The 18,649-nt window shown below is 47.0% G+C and overlaps 1 protein-coding gene across 1 annotated transcript; it reads right to left on the reverse strand.

The window, feature by feature from the left end:
• Positions 1–8,745: 8,745 nt before the first annotated feature.
• Positions 8,746–13,222, reverse strand: LOC144694814 (neurofilament medium polypeptide-like). Its single transcript, XM_078565425.1, has 3 exons — positions 12,139–13,222; positions 11,500–11,624; positions 8,746–10,498 (listed from the first exon to the last, which is right to left on the reverse strand). The coding sequence occupies exons 1-3, from the start codon at positions 13,189–13,191 to the stop codon at positions 9,304–9,306; spliced, it is 2,373 nt and encodes a 790-aa protein (XP_078421551.1). The 5' UTR covers positions 13,192–13,222; the 3' UTR covers positions 8,746–9,303.
• Between the last annotated feature and the right edge of the window lie 5,427 nt (positions 13,223–18,649).

Consider the following 18,649-nt stretch of genomic DNA (forward strand, 5'->3'; position numbering starts at 1 on the left):
GTGGTGGTGCTACCAAGCCACTCTTGGTGATGGGCATTGAAGTCACCCACCCAGAGTACATTATGTGCCCTTGACCCCTCAGTGCTTCCTCCAAGTGATGGTCAACGTGGAGGAGCACTGATTCATCAGCTGAGGGGGGACGGTACATGGTAATCAGCAGGAGGTTTCCTTGCCCATGTTTGACCTGATGCCATAAGACTTCATTGGGTTTGGAGTCGATGTTGAGGACTCTCAGGGCAACTCCCTCCTGACTGTATACCACTGTGCTGCCACCTCTGCCCTGTCAGTGGGACAGGACATACCCAAGGATAGTGATGGTGGAGCCTGAGACCAGGTAAGGATGACAGATTTCCTTCCCTAAAGGACATTAGTGAACCAGGTGGGTTTTTACAACAATCGACAATGGTTTCATGGTCATCATTAGACTTTTAATTCCAGATTTGAAATTCCACTGTCTGCCATGGCAGGATTCGAACCTGGGTCCCCTCAAAATGCCTGCTTGGTTATTGGATAATGAGTCCAGTGACAATACCACCATGCCACTGCCTCCCTGGCTGCACAGATTGTTTGAGTATATGGTCTGCTCTAGTGATGCCAGAATTAACAATAAAGTTGGAAGATTGAACTGAAAATATAAATTTTTAAAACAAGGAAGTATGAAGTGCCTTTTGAAGATTTGGAATGGTAGCAAATCATGATGCCGACAACAGTGGACCAGTTTCTGAAGGATACTCAGGATCTACAGTCTGGGAAGCTATTGAACTCATCTTAGAATTTGGAGAAACATCATCTCTCTGTTCACTTATTTCAATCTCTTCTGATCCTTTTTCTGACTATTGCACTTCCATTTATCATCTGCTTGTTTTCTCTTGCTCAGTCAAACAGGGCAAAGCAGAAAAAAGAGAGGGTGGTGCAATGATAACTGAGCTGCCTCGGTTTGACACTGTGGTCATCAATTCTACAATTTTAGTCACGCTATTGTCATTTTTCCATGATCTCTAACACAAGTCAAACCATGCTCTGCAAACTCTGACCTCAAAGCAATTATCAACAAAACTGAATTATTAATAAAGTCTGATATTTGATATATGGTTGTCTGCCAGATTTCACTCTGAACATCATGCCTCTGCTCACTGACCTACATTGATTCCAGGTCCAGCAATACTTTGATTTAAAATTCATTTCTTTGTGCTAAAATCCCTTCATTGTCTCACCCCCTCCCTATCTCTGTCACCTCTTCTCGTCCTATTACCATCTGGGAACTCTACATTCCTCAATTCTGGCCTCTTGTACATGCCCAGTTTCCATTTCACCACCATTGAAGGCCATGCCATCAGCTCTTTTGGCCCTTATTAATGAAATGTCCTCCCTAAGCCCATCCCTCCACTTTTCCCCCCCTCCTGAAAGGAATTTGATAAAACCTACCCTCTGGCCAAGCTTCTTGGAATCTGTCCAAATGTTTCATTTATGTGACTCAGTGTCAACCTTTGGTTGACAATGCTGCTGTGAAGTATCTTGGGACATTTCACCACATTAAAAGTGCATCATAAACCTAAGTTATGTATTTTAAAGACAGTGATAATTAGGATGTGATTAAATACAGCCTGAAATATTCAGCCAGCTAGTGTGTGCAAACAGGGAAATTGTCATGCTGATGCTTCAAACAGTGGTTTTGTGTAATGGTGTGAGAATGCTGTGGCCAGTTTGCCTGTAAGAAGGGGTTAACTCAGAGAAGAACTCTGACAACATGACTAGGGACACGTTTCTTTCCTATTATTTAAACATTTCCAATAACATGATTGATTGCATTTTAGCACTAAATATGAAAGCATTATGAGGTATTTGAGCAATTGCTATCAATGCACAGAACTGATCACCTTCCAGGGACAAAGAACATTTCAGTGCATCACCATAGGCCAACACCAACTGGACCAACTTAATCCAAGTAATGCTCAATGTCCCAGGGTGACCTGAACTCAACATAATTCATTTAGCTTGGCTCCTCATATAGCAGGCAGATTAACAGCTTTGATTAACAAGTTTAGCTGGTATGTTAACATCTAGTTCAGGATATTGCTGATAAGGTCTAACAATATTATTCCTTAATCACTTGCCACCTTCTCCTCCCAAGTAGTTGACATTACTGGTGCACCTCCCACAATCACTTGTATTCAGCTCAAGGACATCTACGTGGTGAATAACCATCTGTAGCCTCAACCTCTTCATCTTTCTGCCAGCTCCTCACTTCTGCATGGAAGGAACAGAACTCAGCATATAAATCATACATAAAATCACAGAGTGGATACAGCACAGAAACAGGCCATTTGGCCCAACTAGCCTATTGACTCTCCACAGAAGCCTGCTCTGACCCATCATCAACTAACTCCCTCAACATGCCATTTTCATCCTTTCTCCCTTGTATCTTTATCTCGCTTCCCCTGAAATACGTCTATGCTAATCATTGCAGCTACTCCCTGTGGTAGCGAGTTCCACATTCTAACCATTCTCTGAGTAAAAGAGTTTCTCCTGAAGTACCTACTGGATGTATTAATGACTATCTTATATTTATAACTCCTCGTTTTTGTTTCTCCACAAGTAAAAAAAAAACATTCTGTACATCGACACTATTAAACCACACGTTACATTTTGTTTATATCTGTCCAGACCTCTTAAATTTTGAAAGCCCACTCTTAATCCTTTCGGATCTTTGAAGCCTTGATCTGTAAGCAATTCCTTGCTTGAATTTTCTCAGATCAGTCCAGTTCTCTGAGCTCTTGTACTCCTCTCTCCCTCTCTCTCTGTCACCCAAAAGCACCTATGTTATTCCAGTCATTCTGCAATGAATTGATCGCTTTTCCCATCAAAACGATCTCTGACTAATTTGGTGATTGACTTTGCTGATTTTTGTTGTTGTCTATACCCGAAAGGTACAATCTCAAGAAATTATCATGAACAAAATTTTAATCCCTTGATGGCAACAGGATCTGAAAATTCACTTTCACTGGCCTTAATTAATGGCAGGATCAGGATTTTTTTTTTAAAGAAACATCTTGGGTGTGTGTTCTTCCTTATATAGAACCTGAAAAATGACATGTTATTGAAGTTTTTCTTTCTGCACTCAGCAGGATAATGTGCAAGGATACCAAATGCAAAGGGAACAACAATTAAATGAAACGATGATAAGGCCATGCATTAATTATACAAAGGGCACATTTTGACATTGCTGCAGTTTTCTACAAAACAACACGCCCCTTTGAAGCGTCGGGTGCCGAGCCTGCCGCAGATTTTCAAAGTTAGGCAATTTACAATTCCCACAGAACCTTGTAAACTTGATGAAAAATTGCAGGGGCTTCATAAACTTTTAGGATAAGATAGCAATCCTCACTCCTTTCATATTGCGGTGTGCGCAGTGATCCAATCTATCAATTGATTTTTCCTCTCTGATGCTCGGGTTGAATGGGACTGTAATTATTGCATTGGCCCAGGAACATCAATAAATGTGCAAGCCGCCTTTAAAAAAAAACAATCTTGCAATGCTTTTACCCTCGTGCTTAATCTGGTTTACTTGAACATGTTCAAATGGAATTGCATCAAAACGCTGAACAAGCTTCAATGTTAAATGTAGGACGAATTAACCCTTTCGTTATCCTGGTTTCAATACAGCACCGCAGTGGTTTAAAGGAGTCTCATTTCTAATGTTTCTCTGATGAGGGGGGATGGGGGAGTGGGCGGGGTGGTGGGGGTGCGGATGTCGATAAAATAGATTGAAAATAAGCTCTAACTAAACATGAATGAAAGCGGCTGCTCTGGCATATCCTGTCCAGGAACTCACTTATGCTTTTACTGATTCTAACTGCAGCGTGTAACCCCCCACCCCACATGAGCATCAGAACTTCAGAATATTTATGGCATTGATCGGATGACATGGGGAGCTGCTGACGGTAAAGTGGGCCTTCGTGGTGTCATATTGCTTGGCCTTTGTAATCTTCTCCAGCTCTGCCCTCTAAGCACACGCCCACCACTCAGTGGAAAGCCCTCACTTACTTTGTTCTCCTCACCCTCCATCAACTGTAAAACTCTGCTATCCACATTAGAACTCGAACCAAGCTCTGTTCACCCATCACTCCTGCGCTCCCGCAACTACATTGGCTCCCGGTCTGATTTGAAGCTAAAAGCAAAAAAAAAACTGCGGATGCTGGTTTTTGCAGACGTTTAACTCCTTCACTGTCTCTGCAATCTCCCAGTTCTGGGCAGGAGCTCATCTCCTCCTCCCTCCCTCCCTCCCTCGCACCATGGCCTGCGTCCCAAACGCTGGAATTGCCTCTCCAAACCACTCACCCTCCCTCCCTTTAAGATGTTCCTTAAAGGCGACCGCTTCAACTAAGTTTTCGGTTACCTGTCTCATTGTCAACCGAGGTGGCTTGCTGTCCAGTTGTGTGTCCTGCGAAATGCCTCCGGAAGTGTTATGGGGTTAAATTCGCTACATAAGAGCATTTTATTCTTAAACCCATGCAAACTGGAATATTTTTTTAAACCTTTTTTCATTCGCACACTTTAAGTCCCCTCCATAACTTGCCTCGTTGGCTGCGCCTTCTTTCCCCTCCACGCCCTCCGGGACAACTATTGTTCCCCAAGTTTAAAAGTGAAGTGCTCTTGGGCTGATTCGCCCTTCGAAAATAGAGAAACAGAGACAGGAAGTAGTGGCTGGGCGAGCCAGCAAACCTGTTCAGAACAAGCCTAAACCCCTTCAAGGAAGAAATGTCCTGGCTATATTTTGGAGTTCGGGGTGCCAGCCTGCGCATCAGAAAGAGGGCGCGGCCCCTTGAAATGCTGCGGATCCCGGGGATACCCCATGGCGTCACACATCAGGACTGCAGCACTCTGCTGCAACCCTGCATTGAAATGATTCAGCGTTTATCCCTCTCCAGCACACAGCTGAATCCGCCAACATCGACAGGCCGCTGGAGTCAGGCTGCTCTCCCCCCCACCCCACCCCACCATGTCCAACCCCTCTGTGGTTTGATTTGTTTTTGAAGGAGGGGGTGGGGAGTGGGGAGGGTGAAGTGGGGGTGGGGAAATTCTCCAGGCACTCTGCTGATCTCACTCTGTTCTTGCCTTTCGAGACCAGCGTTCCGCATTGCCGCTTCTGAAAAAAAAATAAATAAAAACTCGCCAGGCCACCAGAAACGATTGAAAGTTGCAGGACAACGATTAAGTCTTTTACTGAAATAAGCAAATAAAGAGATAAAAACAAAATAGCCACTTCAAGCACAGCAGGACTCTGGTTATTTGTCTCACGTTCCATATCGATTGTTTAAAACTTCACCAGACCCTGATCATCACATCACCCCCCGCCCGAGCCGAGATAAGTGAGAGGCAGCCTGCTTCCCCAACTGCAAACAAATGCCAATCACAAGCCTGAACTTTATTATGTACACCTTGCACCCGTCTCCAATGCTGTGACTGAAAAACTGAGCCGCAGGCACAGGGAGACACAGAGGACACGCGCTTGCAGGATCTGCTGTGGCGCCATTTGCATTCGCCTTGTCAATTTCACGGCAATTTCCTCGACCCCGCCAGCCAATGGGCGAGCTCCCTGTGCTTGTGGGGTGATCCAGAGATATGCTGCAGTAACAGTTTTAATAAGTTCAGGGATCCATTAAAATATAAACCGGCGGAACATAAAACACAGGAGCTTGCTGGTGGCTCCTTATAACCTCTGAAATCCGGTTTAAAATGCGGGGGAGAAGGGAAACAAACTTTCACTTGTGCAACTTTCGACTGCTTAATTATTAAAAGCCTGCAATGCTGTAAAAATCCACAGCAGCAGCTCCATCTCCTTAAAGGTCTGACTCAGCCTTTAATCTTGCACCTCAGGGCTTTCGGCGGACTGATGTGCAGAGTGGGGAAGAGAGGGAAAGCAAGTTTAATCACTGCAATAAAAAATCAATTAACTTAGTATTTCAGAGCAGATTCTAAATCTTGCATTAAGCACCCACAGGGGGGTTGGGAGAGACCAGAGCTGAAATCGGCCAGTTCAAATCAAACTGCGAGTTTGAGAGCATTTATCTTCAGGAGTGTTCGCAGAATGACAATTTGTCTAATGTTGTGTGTGTGTGTGTGTGTGTGTGTTTTGTTACAGTTCTGAACAATTCGAGTTTATCTCTCATTTGTGCAGACTTTTATTAAATTTCAAGAGCGAAAAGTGCTTTAACCCCAAACTGGTTCCTCTTCGACCCGCAGTTGGATGAAACGAAACCAAAACCAACAGGCGGACCCGCTGGGGTGTTTGATGTATGATGTTGTGCCGTGCGCTTTTTTAGATGGTGGGCGTTGGCCGGCGGGAGGCCTGAGTGCCTGAAGGCGCGTATCGAGGGCTCCCTATCAACTTTCGGGGGATGTTTCAAGGACGCGGGTGATGGGAGGGGCTGGGTGGGTGAAAATCATTCTTGGAGATTCGGTCCCAAAGGTAGCAGAGCGCCTCCGACAGCATCTGTATGTAATATTAACTAAAAGCGACTGCAAAGCTCTCAGCTCTCTCCATTAGCTTTCAGGCAGGGTCGTGCGTTTGCTACAGGCTTCGTCATTGGGGACTCCTTGTCCCTGTTAGCACTGCAGCCGCTAATCCTGGTGCATTGCCGGATTGCTTTTATGCAGCATGTTAAGATATGACTGAGAGAGTTCTCCTAGCTTTTCCTGTACAGTAGGTCTTCCTCTGGGTATTAACTCAAATGGTTGAATTTTTTTTCCCCCCCGCACTGATCTCTGTTTTGGGACCAGCTGAGCAATGCGCCTACACTGCGGTTCTCTAACCCTGCTGCACCGTTGCCTGTGGTTTTAATGGATGACGAGGACAGTAAAGCGACCCCACTGTTACTCCGCTCTCCCACCCACCCCACACATCCCCCCCACCCCCCCCACCTCCCCCCCATCCCCTCCAACAGTTCTGAAGAAGTCATATCGGACTGGAAACGTTCACTCAGTTTCTCTGTCCACAGACGCTGCCAGAAGTTTCTAGTGCGGAGTTGTCCCAACATTTTCTGTCTTGAAGGTCATTTGGCGAGGAGCTGTCCACAGGAGCGCGGTGCTGAAACTTTACCGCTGCGCTGTCCGTGGCGGGCAGTGCTGAAACTGAAGTGTGTGTGTGTGTGTGTGTGTGTGTGTCTGTGTGTGTGTGTGTCTCTCTGTCTCTCTCTCTCTCTGGCGCTTTTGGTTGGATGTTAGTGGGCGATCCTCCTGACAACTCGGGAACGGCCCAAACCGAAAGTTTTAATCTCTCTCTATCAGAGAATGACGCATTTTGTCTGTGTATGTGCAACACCAATGCTCTGGTCCCGCAGTCAAATTTAACCCTCTGACACTTTGCTTTCAGACTTAGACGAGATGGGATAACAAGTCTGCAAGATTTCCGATTTTCTGGGACAAATAATGACTAAATGCCCAATTCCCCCACCCTCACCACTTCAAGCTCTGTGACCCCGAAGCAGTTAATTCTGGGATGTTTCATCTTTTTGCTGCATTGTATTTGAAACCGAACAGTTCTGCGATACACCGCTGCACTTCAGATGGTCTCAACCATCACCCGCAGATTCAATGCCGCCTGAACTCGGGAAAGGACATGATTTTTAAGTAGAATCCGGTCTGACGTATTTACATTGACATCCAAAATATCCAATTCCACTACAAGGGGATCAGGACTTCAGCATTCAGCGGTTGAAGAAGGCAGCTCACCACCACCTTCTCAAGGGCAACTAGGGATGGGCAATAAATGCTGGCCCAGCCAGCGACGCCTACATCCCGTTAATTAATTAAAAAAACCCTTTTTTGACCCCTTTTAGAAAATATGACTAGTTTCACATTAAATGTAATTGGACCAGCAGCCCAGTCCAGCAAGAAGGAATTGTGTTTGGGGCAGTGTTTGGGGCAGTGTTTGGTGCTCAAAAAGATACTTAAATCTAATTTATTGATTACAATTCCAATAAAAAAATAAGGTTGGCAAAGTGATAACACTCACTGGTACTCAAGTAGTTGAGAACATTGAGATGAACAATGAAACCCAGGCAGGGGTGGGTGGTGGTGGGGGTATGATTTTAATAAATTGGGTGCGACTGTGTGAAATTTGGCTTATGGTACCAAGAACTATAGCTGAACAATGGTCATTGGTAAATCTGAGGTAAGACACTGGAATTTGGAGCTGGAATGAGATTCCGATTTTAGCTCCTGGCCTGGGCACTGCATTGCTACATTCAGTGGCATTAGATTGGCTCTCTTTAACCCATGGTTAAGAAAGCACATGCTCAAAGCACATACATACAGGCCATGCAACCAGAACTGGGTCCAAATGTCTGAATTTAATCAAGTATTAGAGATAGAAATTCTGGCCTCGCGATCAACTCATTTCAAACAACAGCAATTTCATTTTATTTGGCAACTGTTTTGAAATACTTGAAAACCACCATTTTTTTGTTATTTTCCCCAATGACCTGAATCTTGCCTGGCCTTTCTTAAAAGTCAGCAATAGCACTGTCCGTGTTTAGACCTGTTAAAGTGTTTCCTCCGTTATTTGACATCATTGGAGGTTCAGGGTATTCCAGGGAACAAGATTGTTCAGATTGCCTGCACGATGGCCGTGTGTCATTGAAACAGAACTGAAGGGAAGTACATTTTTATAAGTCAATAAGGCCCCACCACCCCCAACCGCACCCTTCACGTTTATTTGAGCCAATAAACCAGACATTGAGATTTGGAATATGACTTTTATTCAGCAAGTACTGCAGTGAAGTTTCACATGGGGTGATAAACTGTGGCATGTTGGTGAATGATCAGTAGACCCTCCCTCCCACCAATGGAAGTCCATTGTAATAGCACTCGTGAGGTAAACATAGATTAATCAATGAGCTGTTTAAGGCTAAGGATTTTTTTTTTTAGGTTTTTTTTAAACTTTTTGGCTCAGTTTATTCTTTGCATAATACATCTTTTGACTTTCTCAAAAGTGCCCCTCCAACAGATTGAGAGATCTTCTCTTAGACATTTTGTTGTTTGACACGACTTGGTGCATATTTCTTCCATGCATTTTGGCTTTCAGTTGTATTGGATTTTGTTCTTTCAGTGATTCCTTGTAATTTCAGCACTGTGGAGGGCACATTGTTAACTTGCATGCAGTTTCTTCTATTGCACAAAAGGAAAAGACAGGAAGTCTGGAGCTCCTCAAGGCAGAACCCATTCTGCTCAAGGCCGTAAAGCTGTCACACCCATGCATCTTTTGCTGTCAAGTGCCATCCCCGTTGCTTCATGAGGTTTGGTTCACTCATTGTCCTCCTCTTTCTTTAGCACCGAGTGTGAGGTCTTCTCAACTGTCTTGGTAGACACTATCGTCTCCTGGACCACCTCTTCCATCTCTTCAACTGTCTGAGTTACCGTGACAGATTTGGTTATCTCTTTGATGTGTTTTGTGGTCCCGACGTCTTCATCCATCACTTTGTGGATTGTCTTTGTTGCGGTCTTTGTGTGGGAAATAATGTCAGAATCTTCCTCCTTTGTGGGGCTTTGATCTACACCATTGGAAAGGAGTTGTATCTCTTCCTCCTTTTTCTTGGTGTCTTCTGCTTTCTCTTCAATCTCTCCATTGATGGCCATGCCTTCGTCTTTGGCCTTTACTTCATCTTTCTTATCCTCAGCTTCTGCTTTTTCTTCTTTCTGTGTTTTGTCTTCAGTTTCAGCTTTGACTTCCTCTTTCTCTGGTGATTTGACTTCAGTTGCTGCTTCTTTTCCCTTTCCAACTGTCTCGACCTTCTCTTCTACCACTTCCGCATCCTTCTTCGTGTCTTCCTGAGCTTCATCCTCTCCATCCTCTGCACTTTCCTTTCCAGACTCTTTGCCAGCCTCTTCCTCCTTGCTGGCTCCTTCCTCCTCCTCCTCGCTTTCTTCCTTCCTCTGATCCTTTGCTTCGTCTGGCTGAGCTTTTGCTTTCTCCACCTTCACACTTTCAATCTTCTCCTCTGCTTCTTCACTTTCTTCTACTCCCTCAGCCTTACCTTCCTCTTCCTCCTCACCCTTCTCCTCTTCTTGCTGTTCACCATCACCTCCTTGTTCGCCTTCCTCCTCTTCCTCCTTCTTACCTTCTTCCTTTTCCTCCTCCTCTTCCTCGCCCTTTTCCTCTGGCTCTGCCTGAACTCCAGCCTTGACTGCAGCCACAATCACTTCTTCAACCACCTCCTCCCCCTCCTCTTCCTCCTGTTCTTCTGCACTGCCTTCAGCTGCAATCTCGTCCACTACCTCAGCCAGGTCAAGCTCATCCAGCTCTGCTTTCTCATTCTCCACTTTCGTTTCCTCAATGATCTCTTCCACGAATTTGTGCTGGACTTTTAGCTTTGGTGCTTCTTTAGTTTTCTGTACTTTGATAGGGGCAGTAGGTGTGCTTGGAGGTCTATATGGGAAGGAAGGGCCAGTGATGCTTCCAGAGAAGGTGTACCTTGATTCTTCACCTTCAAGGAGTTTTCTGCAGAGAGAGAGAGGTAGAAGATGTGTTAGAATCAGGTGGGGAAGACACACTGGCAGCACAAACTGTGACCAACCTTCTTACACGGCCGACTGAGAGTTCTCCTCTGAGAGGACACACCATTTCAGCAAACACTCTGCTCATGAAATCGTTCCTGTGCAGTACCAGCACAGGGCAGTTGGGCCGAATGGCCTGTTCCTGCTGTTAAAGTCTATGCAATTCTATGACACCACGACTTGTTGTTAGGCTTCAAATGAAACAGACTGAATGGTCACGCAATGGACTGGGTTCCACCGCGGAACCTTTAGGAGCGTGCAGTATTCCAGCGACATACAAATCTTTGCAGTGATCATAATAAAGAGGCAATTGCAGCAAAAACAGAAAACACCTGAAAAAGCTGGAAAACACCGACTGGACGCTTCAGCATTGTAAGAGAGAGTCGGTCAGTTCACCCGATGGTTTGGGGCTCCCTTTGTTAGTCCACCCCCTCCTGAAGGCTCCACTCGCAGATGTTGAGTGAGCAGAATTAACTATTTCAGGCTGCTGGCCCAAACTTCAAAAACATGCAGTCATTTGTCTCTGAAACGCAAAACTGGGGTTTAATCCCACAGTCAGCTCCCTGCACCCTCAGCTGCCAAAGGTGCAAAAGAGGGGTGAGCTTTTGGAATCTTTTCACCCCCCTCCCCTCCCCCTCTCCCCCTCCCCCTCCCCAATCCCCCACCGCTGAAGCTTCTGCTGCAAGTGCTTCCTTTTCGTATCTCAAGACTAACTGTCATCATTGTCCCCCCCCACCCCCCCCCAACCCCCTCAACCCAGTTAAAGAATGCAAACCGGGAGCTTCCCTGTTCTCACTTTACTTATTCAATAGGAATTGGGACCCACACGACAAGATTCAGTCTCCTTTATCCCATGAAGCGACTTTCCTTTTGTCCCACAATCAACCCGCTCCAGCCTCCGCCCTTCACTGCGCCAGAGAACGCCCTGCTGTGACCTCCATTTACCTGTAGGCAGCAATCTCGATGTCCAGGGCCATTTTCACATTCAGCAGATCCTGATATTCCCTCAAGTGACGGGCCATTTCCCATTTTGTATTGCGGAGCTCATTCTCCAGTTGCTGGACTGTTTCCTGAATGTTCAAAAAAGAAACACAAACACTCAAAACTCGTTCCCCCCCCACAACACGCGCTCGATGGGAAGCGCCGCAGAGCATTAAAAGGGCAATACCTCCCTTAAAGAGGGCAAGACGATTGGGGCTGTGCAACTTGGAGGGCAGGGCAGAGCCCAACAACTCATCCAAGCGCTTGCTCCCCCCCACCCCCGATAACCTGGTGCTGGGATCTGCCCGTTCGGAAGTTTGGTGGGGCGACATTTCAGCGTTGACCCTCTGCAGCTGGGACTGCGGATATCTTGCATTTTAACTACCCCCTTCCCGGCACCGACCCGACAGAGCAGAGAGTTGGGGGGTTAGCCAGGGAGAGGGAGAGAGAGAGAGAAAGGGGGCACATGAATTCTGATTAAAAAAAAACTATACATCTTCCACCATGTGGACCACAATCCAGATGTGATATGAACTGGAAGCAGAGGATTGGTGTGGACAGGGAGGGGAATGAGAATGGGGTGAGAGAGCCCCGCGTTCCTACCTGGTAGTTTGACACATCGGCGTTGTGCCGGTCCTCGATGTCATTGAGTTGTCTTTCCAGGGACTCCTTGGTTCCCCTCACCGACTCCAGCTCGATGCTCTTGGACTGCAGCTGGCGTCTGTACTCGTTGATCTCCTCCCTGGCCGAGCGGATGGCGTCCTTGTTCATCTCGGCCGCCTCGTTGAGCTTGGCGTAGCGGCACTTGAACCACTCCTCGGTCTGCTGCAGATTCTTGGCCGAGTGACCTTCGAGCTGGGAGCGGATCTCCTTCAGGGCAGAGGTGAGGTCGGTCTTGAGGAAGTCCTTCCTCTCCACGGTGACCTGAGAGGCTTGGATCTGGGCGAACAGGTCGGTCACCTCTTCCTCGTGGTTGTTCCTGAGGAACGCCACCTCATCCTGCAGGGACTGAGCCTTCTTCTCCATCTCCACCTTCAGCAAGCCGGCATCGTCCACCTCCTTCTTCAAGCCCCTGATGGTGGCCTCCGTCTCGTCCCGAAGGCGAGCCTCTTCCTCAAAGCGATCCTTCAGGCGCTGGATGTCCTCGTCCAGGTGGTCGGTGTCCAGCTGGATCTGAGCTTTCTCGTGGTTCACTTGCTCGATCAGAGACCTCAACTCTCTCAGCTCTTGGTCATAGGCATCGCCCAGCTGCCCGTGGCTTACCTGCTTCTGTCGATGTGCCTGGATCTCGGCTTCCAGCTCCTTGTTGTGCTGTTCCAGGTAATGCACCTTGTCGATGTAACCAGCGAAGCGATCATTCAATCCCTGCAATAACTCCTTCTCATTGCTGCGGATCACTTTGTAATCTCCGTTCAGGGCACTGGACTGACTGAAGTCCAGGCTGTCGGATGAGCTGTAAGCTCGGGGAGCCTGGGCACTGGCCAGGCGGCGGTAGGAGGAGGACGAAGAGGATGCGATGGTGCCCGGACCTCCCCGGGACCAAGACTGAGACCTGAAGCCGCTGGAAGGGGAGGCACTTGCTCGGCTGCTGTAGCTCCTAGTCTCGACCCTCCTGTACGAGGAAGGGTTACTCACTGTTTCCAGGATGTAGCTCATCTTGGCGGAGACTGTGGGAGATGTTCACAGTGAAGGCTTTCAGTCGGCGGCTCCTCCTTTATATAGCCGCCGCAGATTCGCTAACATGGCAAGAATAGCCTTGCTCGCTTTCTCATTGATCTGTTCAGCTCCAGGAGGAGGGGCAGGCTCCTCTACGGCTGCTGATGCTTTGGGCGTGCGCCAAAGGGTTCCAGTTCTCCAGGACATTAGGTGACAACATCCCCCACCCCACCCCAGCCCACCAAGTACACTTCAGAAGGGAGGGGCAGAGAGAGAGAGAGAGAGGTGTAACATTGAAAAAAAAAATCACCATTCACCTGGACAGAGGAGCTTTCCCTTCAGTTTGGCTGCGCCAAGAGATCTCTGGTGAACGGTAAGCAGTGAAATCATCACCTGGGGGATCAGAGAGCCCACCTCAAAACCCGCAGATCGCAAGGGGGCACTGATATCCAGGTGGTGGAGCGGGATTCGTGTCATTTATATTCATGTCATTTGGTGTGCAGATAGGGTCAGATAATGTAGAGGGGGTGGAGGCTGGTCATTAGCCGGATTGAATTCTGTGCTGTAAATTCAAGGGGACATGGGGGTCACGTGGCTGTGTATCTCATGGTTAAAGAGAATCTATTCGGCCCGAGCAGGAATAATGTCAGGACACATGGCTGCTGAGAGCTGCAGTAGTAGTTAGGTTAGTAGGCTGATATCCCCACCCTGTCTTCAGGGACATTTCAGGTCAGAGATGATCCGGAGATCGCCTCGTTACAATCTTTGCAGCTGAGTTAAGTGGGTTTCGGGGTACCGATGTTAGAAAGCTGTGGGGTGGGTGGGAACGCTGGTCGGATTATTTGGAGCAGGGTTGACTCGGCCACATTCCCTTTATTGAACAGGTATCAGGAAGCTGCTTTTAGAAGAATGCCACATTGGGTTTTTTGTTGGGAAAGAGAATGAAAAAGCGGCCGAGGAGCCCAGTGGCGCCCCCTGACCGTGTCTTCCAGAGCAGGCAGCTGTCCCTGGGCGGCAGGGTCCGTGAACAGACCTGTCTGAGTGGAGGAAAGCGGGCTGTACAGAACAGAAAGCAGTCCCCACCCCTCTGCGCCAGGTAGCGCGCCATTGCCTCAAACAGGGCCGAAAGGTCAAAGGAAAGGAGGGCCTGGACTGCAGACTGTGCGGAGGAGTCTATCTGTGTGTGTGTGTGTCTCTGTGTGTGTGTGTGTCTCTGTGTGTGTGCGAGAGAGAGAGAGAGTGTGCATGGAATATTTAGATCAATTAACAGGGAAAGAGAGAGTCAAACTGTCTAGGACATCAGCAATGAGGTACTGTAAAATCCAAATCAATTAGGCTTCTGGTCTCATTTTAAATCGGGATCAGCCTGTGTTTTACTATCACTGGATTTGTGTCTGTCTGTGTGTGTGTGTGTCTGTGTGTGTCTGTGTCTATGTGTGTGTGTGTTTCTGTGTCTATGTGTGTGTGTGTGTGTGTGTTTCTGGGTCTATGTGTGTGTGTGTGTGTGTTTCTGGGTCTATGTGTGTGTGTTTCTGGGTCTATGTGTGTGTGTTTCTGTGTCTGTGTGTGTGTGTTTGTGTGTGTTTCTGTGTCTGTGTGTGTGTGTTTGTGTGTGTTTCTGTGTCTGTGTGTGTGTTTGTGTGTGTTTCTGTGTGTGTATGTTTCTGTGTCTGTGTGTGTGTGTGTGTGTGTTTGTTTGATCCGTTCCTATGAAAAGAAATGGTTCAGACATGCACCAGATTTTTCTTCATCTCGGTCTCTGAACCGCTAAGGGCCAGGTTGAAAGGTGTACTAAGTGGTGTAGAGCATTGCCAATCTTTCTCCTTGATAAACATGTGTATGTCCTACTTCCCTGCCTGCTCAGCTGATAGTGAGAGCTGGTCTGACAATCTGACAAAGATTTCTCTTTTCCACTTCAGTGCGTTTTCTCCCTGCTGCCCTGGGTTACTTAACTTAAGCATTTGTTCCTATTCCAGGGTGTGGTGAAGGGGAGGAAAGCGATTCATGATGCAATGCAGGGGCTGGAGGGGGAGAGGGACAAAAAACCTCGCTGCACACACACTGCAGTCAAACAAACCCCTCCTTTAAGTTACAAGAGCAGAAATCACCCCGATGCCCAGCAACAAGGCACAAAAGAACTAATCGGAGCTCACCTACAGCAGGAGGCATCCACTTAAAGGGAACATGCCAGTCCATTTTTTCCCCTGCTGATAATAAAAGACTGCAGGTTTGTTAAGAAGCTGGCAAGAATGGGACTGATACAGTGTGTTGGAACAGGAGAAATTCATGCCGAATTCCTGGCCACTCTCCTTTTATGTTTGTGACTCGTTCTCCTCGAGCATTTTGCTGAGTCAGGCCTGTGGGCCTGAATTTGAATTTATTGGAGAGGCATCTCTCACTTGTGAAATGTTATTATCTCTCTTCAAAAGAATGAACACGAAAGAAAAAAATAAATCAATGATTTAATCATAAGATCAACTCACGGCTGAGAGGAATGCCATTTGTAACTTTTGTAAGACTCCTTTACTGATCAACCATCACCCCCACAAAACCCAGTTTCCAAGCGGAGGAGAAAGGGTGTTTTGAAATTCACCTCAATATTGTTAGAACCGGTTGGCTGGTTTCTGAGTATATTTAATTGAGGGTGGGCCAGTTTATGAGTCACCCAGAATTTACATTCGGTCCAGCTGCTCCATGCCGGTGTTTATAGCCCACACGAGCTTCCTCTTACCCCCTCGACACCTCATCACTGTTAACCTAATCACAAGGTAGAGACTGCTGGTCGTCTAGCTCCCATTTCCATTCATCCTTAGATGGCAGAGTGCGGGGTGACTTTGGGGAGAAACTTTCACCTACAATCCCCCTTTCTTTCATTGTGCCACTGCAGCAGCTTGCTGAGAGTTCGAGAAAGTAACCCCCTCGCCACTCCATCTCCCAGCAATTGCTATTTAAATTTCTGCAGATGAACGGCAGTCAAAATCATTCGCGGGCCATTAGGAATGACTTGTAATTATTTAATATGCTGAGAACAAGCAACCTTCCCTACTGCCTGTCAGTCTTTGCTAGGGCTTTCTAATGCCCCCTGTATGGGATGGAAGGTGAGTGGCATGTATAGCTGGCCAGCTCCACTGAGACCCACAGCTGGTGGTACAGCAGGCAAGACGGAATAGCAGCAAGCACATGAAACAGCCCACTGGCTTCCTCTGCTCGTGTCTCCTGGACCAGCCTGAGCTGTGCCAAAATAAAGACATGGGATCTTTAACATCTGCCTGAGGGAGCAGACAGGGCCTCGTTTAACATCTCAGCTAACAAAAATAAAAGCACGTCCGACAGTTCAGCACTCCCTCAGTACTGCCCTCGAGTGTCAGCTGACGTGTTAATCAGAAGAGATGTGAAACAGGCATCTGGTGTCGATGTAAAATAATCCCATGGCCCTGTTTTGAAGAAGAGCAGGGGAGATTCCCCCTGTGCCTTGTCCCAATAGTTATCCTACAATCAAAATCACTAAAACAGAAGATCTGGTCATTGTCACATTGCTGTTTGTGGGAGCTTGCTGTGCACAAACTGGCTGCTGCATTTCCTACATAACAACAGTGACAACAGTTCCAAACTACTTCATCGGCTTGTGAAGTGCTTTGGGACATCCCGAGATTATGAAAGGTACTAACTGCTCAAGTCCCTGAGTCAGAAGGCTGTGGGGTAAATCCAACTCCAACAGGCCAGAGTGATAGGACTGAGCTACAGCTGACATTTATAGATGCCTTGGCACACTCGTGTCTGCCTGACATCAACAAGGTGTCAGGCAGCAGAGTGAAAATGGAAGAAAACCTGACACAATGAATGATTTGTTTCTTAGGGATTAGTGAAAGCGCAATAATCTCATCTATTTGACCAGGAATATCAGGCAAGATTTTAACCTAAATCATTAATTTTACCAAGAACAATTTCACTTTTTCTTTTGAACCTCTTTTGGCTATGAACTATAATTTTTGTTTTAATAATGAACCCAGATGACACCTCATCTTGAAATGACAACAAAATATTCATTAGCTTGAATTAATTGCAATTGCAGATGTAACTCAGTATGATTCCCATCTTATTGGAAACACTTCCCCAAAGGACAGATCAATTTGTGCTCCTCCATGTTGAACACCACTTGGAGGAAGCAATGAGAGTGGCAAGAGTGCGGAACGTACTCTGGGTTGGGGACTTCAATGTCCATCACCAAGAGTGGCTCGGTAGCACCACTAGTGACTGAGCTGACTGAGTCCTAAAGGACAGAGTTGCTAGACCGAGTCTGCGGCAGGTGGTGAGGGAACCAACAAGAGGGAAAAACATACTTTACCGTTTCCTCACCAACCTGCCTGCCACAGATGCATCTGTCCATGACAGTATTGGTAGGAGTGACCACCTCACAATCATTGTGGAGACGAAGTCCTGTCTTCACATTGAAGATACCCTTCATCATGTTGTGTGGTACTACCACCATGATAAGTGGGATAGATTTTGAACAGATCTAGCAAGTCAAGACTGGACATCCATGAGGCGCTGCGGGCCATCAGCAGCAGCAGAATTGTACTCAAACACAATCTGGAACCTCATGGCTTGGCATATCCCCCACTCTGCCATTACCATCAAGCCAGGGGATCAGCCCTGGTTCAATGAAGAGTGGAGGAGGGCATGCCAGGAGCAGCACCAGACATACCCAAAAATGAGATGTCAAACTGGTGAAGCTACAACACAGGACTACTTCCGTGCCAAACAGGTAAGGCTGAAGCATTTGCTACAATCTTCAGCCAGAAGTATCAAATGGATGATCCATCTCAGCCTCCTCCGGAGGTCCCCAGCATCATGGATGCCAATGTTCAGCCAATTTGACTCACTCCATGTGATAGCAAGAAACAGCTGAAGGCACTGGATACTGCAAAGGCTATGGGCCCTGACAGTATTCCGGCAATAGTACTGAAGACTTGTGCTCCAGAACTTGCCGCGCCCCTACCCAAGCTGTTCCAGTACAGCTACAACACTGGCATTTATCCGGCTATGTGGAAAATTTCCCAGGTTTACCCTGTCCACAAAAAGCAGGACAAATCCAACCCAGCCAATTACAGCCCCTTCAGTCTACTCTTAATCATGAGTAAAGTGTTGGAAGGGGTCATCAACAGTGCTAACAAGTGGCACTTGCTTAGCAATAACATGCTCACTGATGCTCAGATTGGGTTCTGCCAGGATCACTCAGCTCTTGACCTCATTACAGCCTTGGTTCAAACATGGACAAAAAAGCTGAACTCCTGAGGTGAGGTGAAAGTGACTGCCCTTGACACCAAGGCAGCATTTGACCAAGTGTGGCATCAAGGGGCCCTAGCAAAACTGGAGTCAATGGGAATCAGGGGGAAAACTCTCTGCTGGTTAGCTTCATACCTAGCATAAAGGAAGATGATTGTGGTTGTTAGAGGTC

Source organism: Cetorhinus maximus, chromosome 20 (genome assembly GCF_964194155.1).
Source record: "Cetorhinus maximus chromosome 20, sCetMax3.hap1.1, whole genome shotgun sequence".
Taxonomy (NCBI): domain Eukaryota; kingdom Metazoa; phylum Chordata; class Chondrichthyes; order Lamniformes; family Cetorhinidae; genus Cetorhinus; species Cetorhinus maximus.

Bases quoted from the DNA above. Each gene is read 5' to 3' on its own strand.
- LOC144694814 (XM_078565425.1), bottom strand. From the start codon at position 13,191: ATGAGCTACATCCTGGAAACAGTGAGTAACCCTTCCTCGTACAGGAGG. The intron at 11,625-12,138 runs GTAGGAACGCGG...TTGAACATTCAG, and splicing joins CCGATGTGTCAAACTACCAG to GAAACAGTCCAGCAACTGGA. The intron at 10,499-11,499 runs GTAAATGGAGGT...CTCTCTCTGCAG, and splicing joins ATCGAGATTGCTGCCTACAG to AAAACTCCTTGAAGGTGAAG.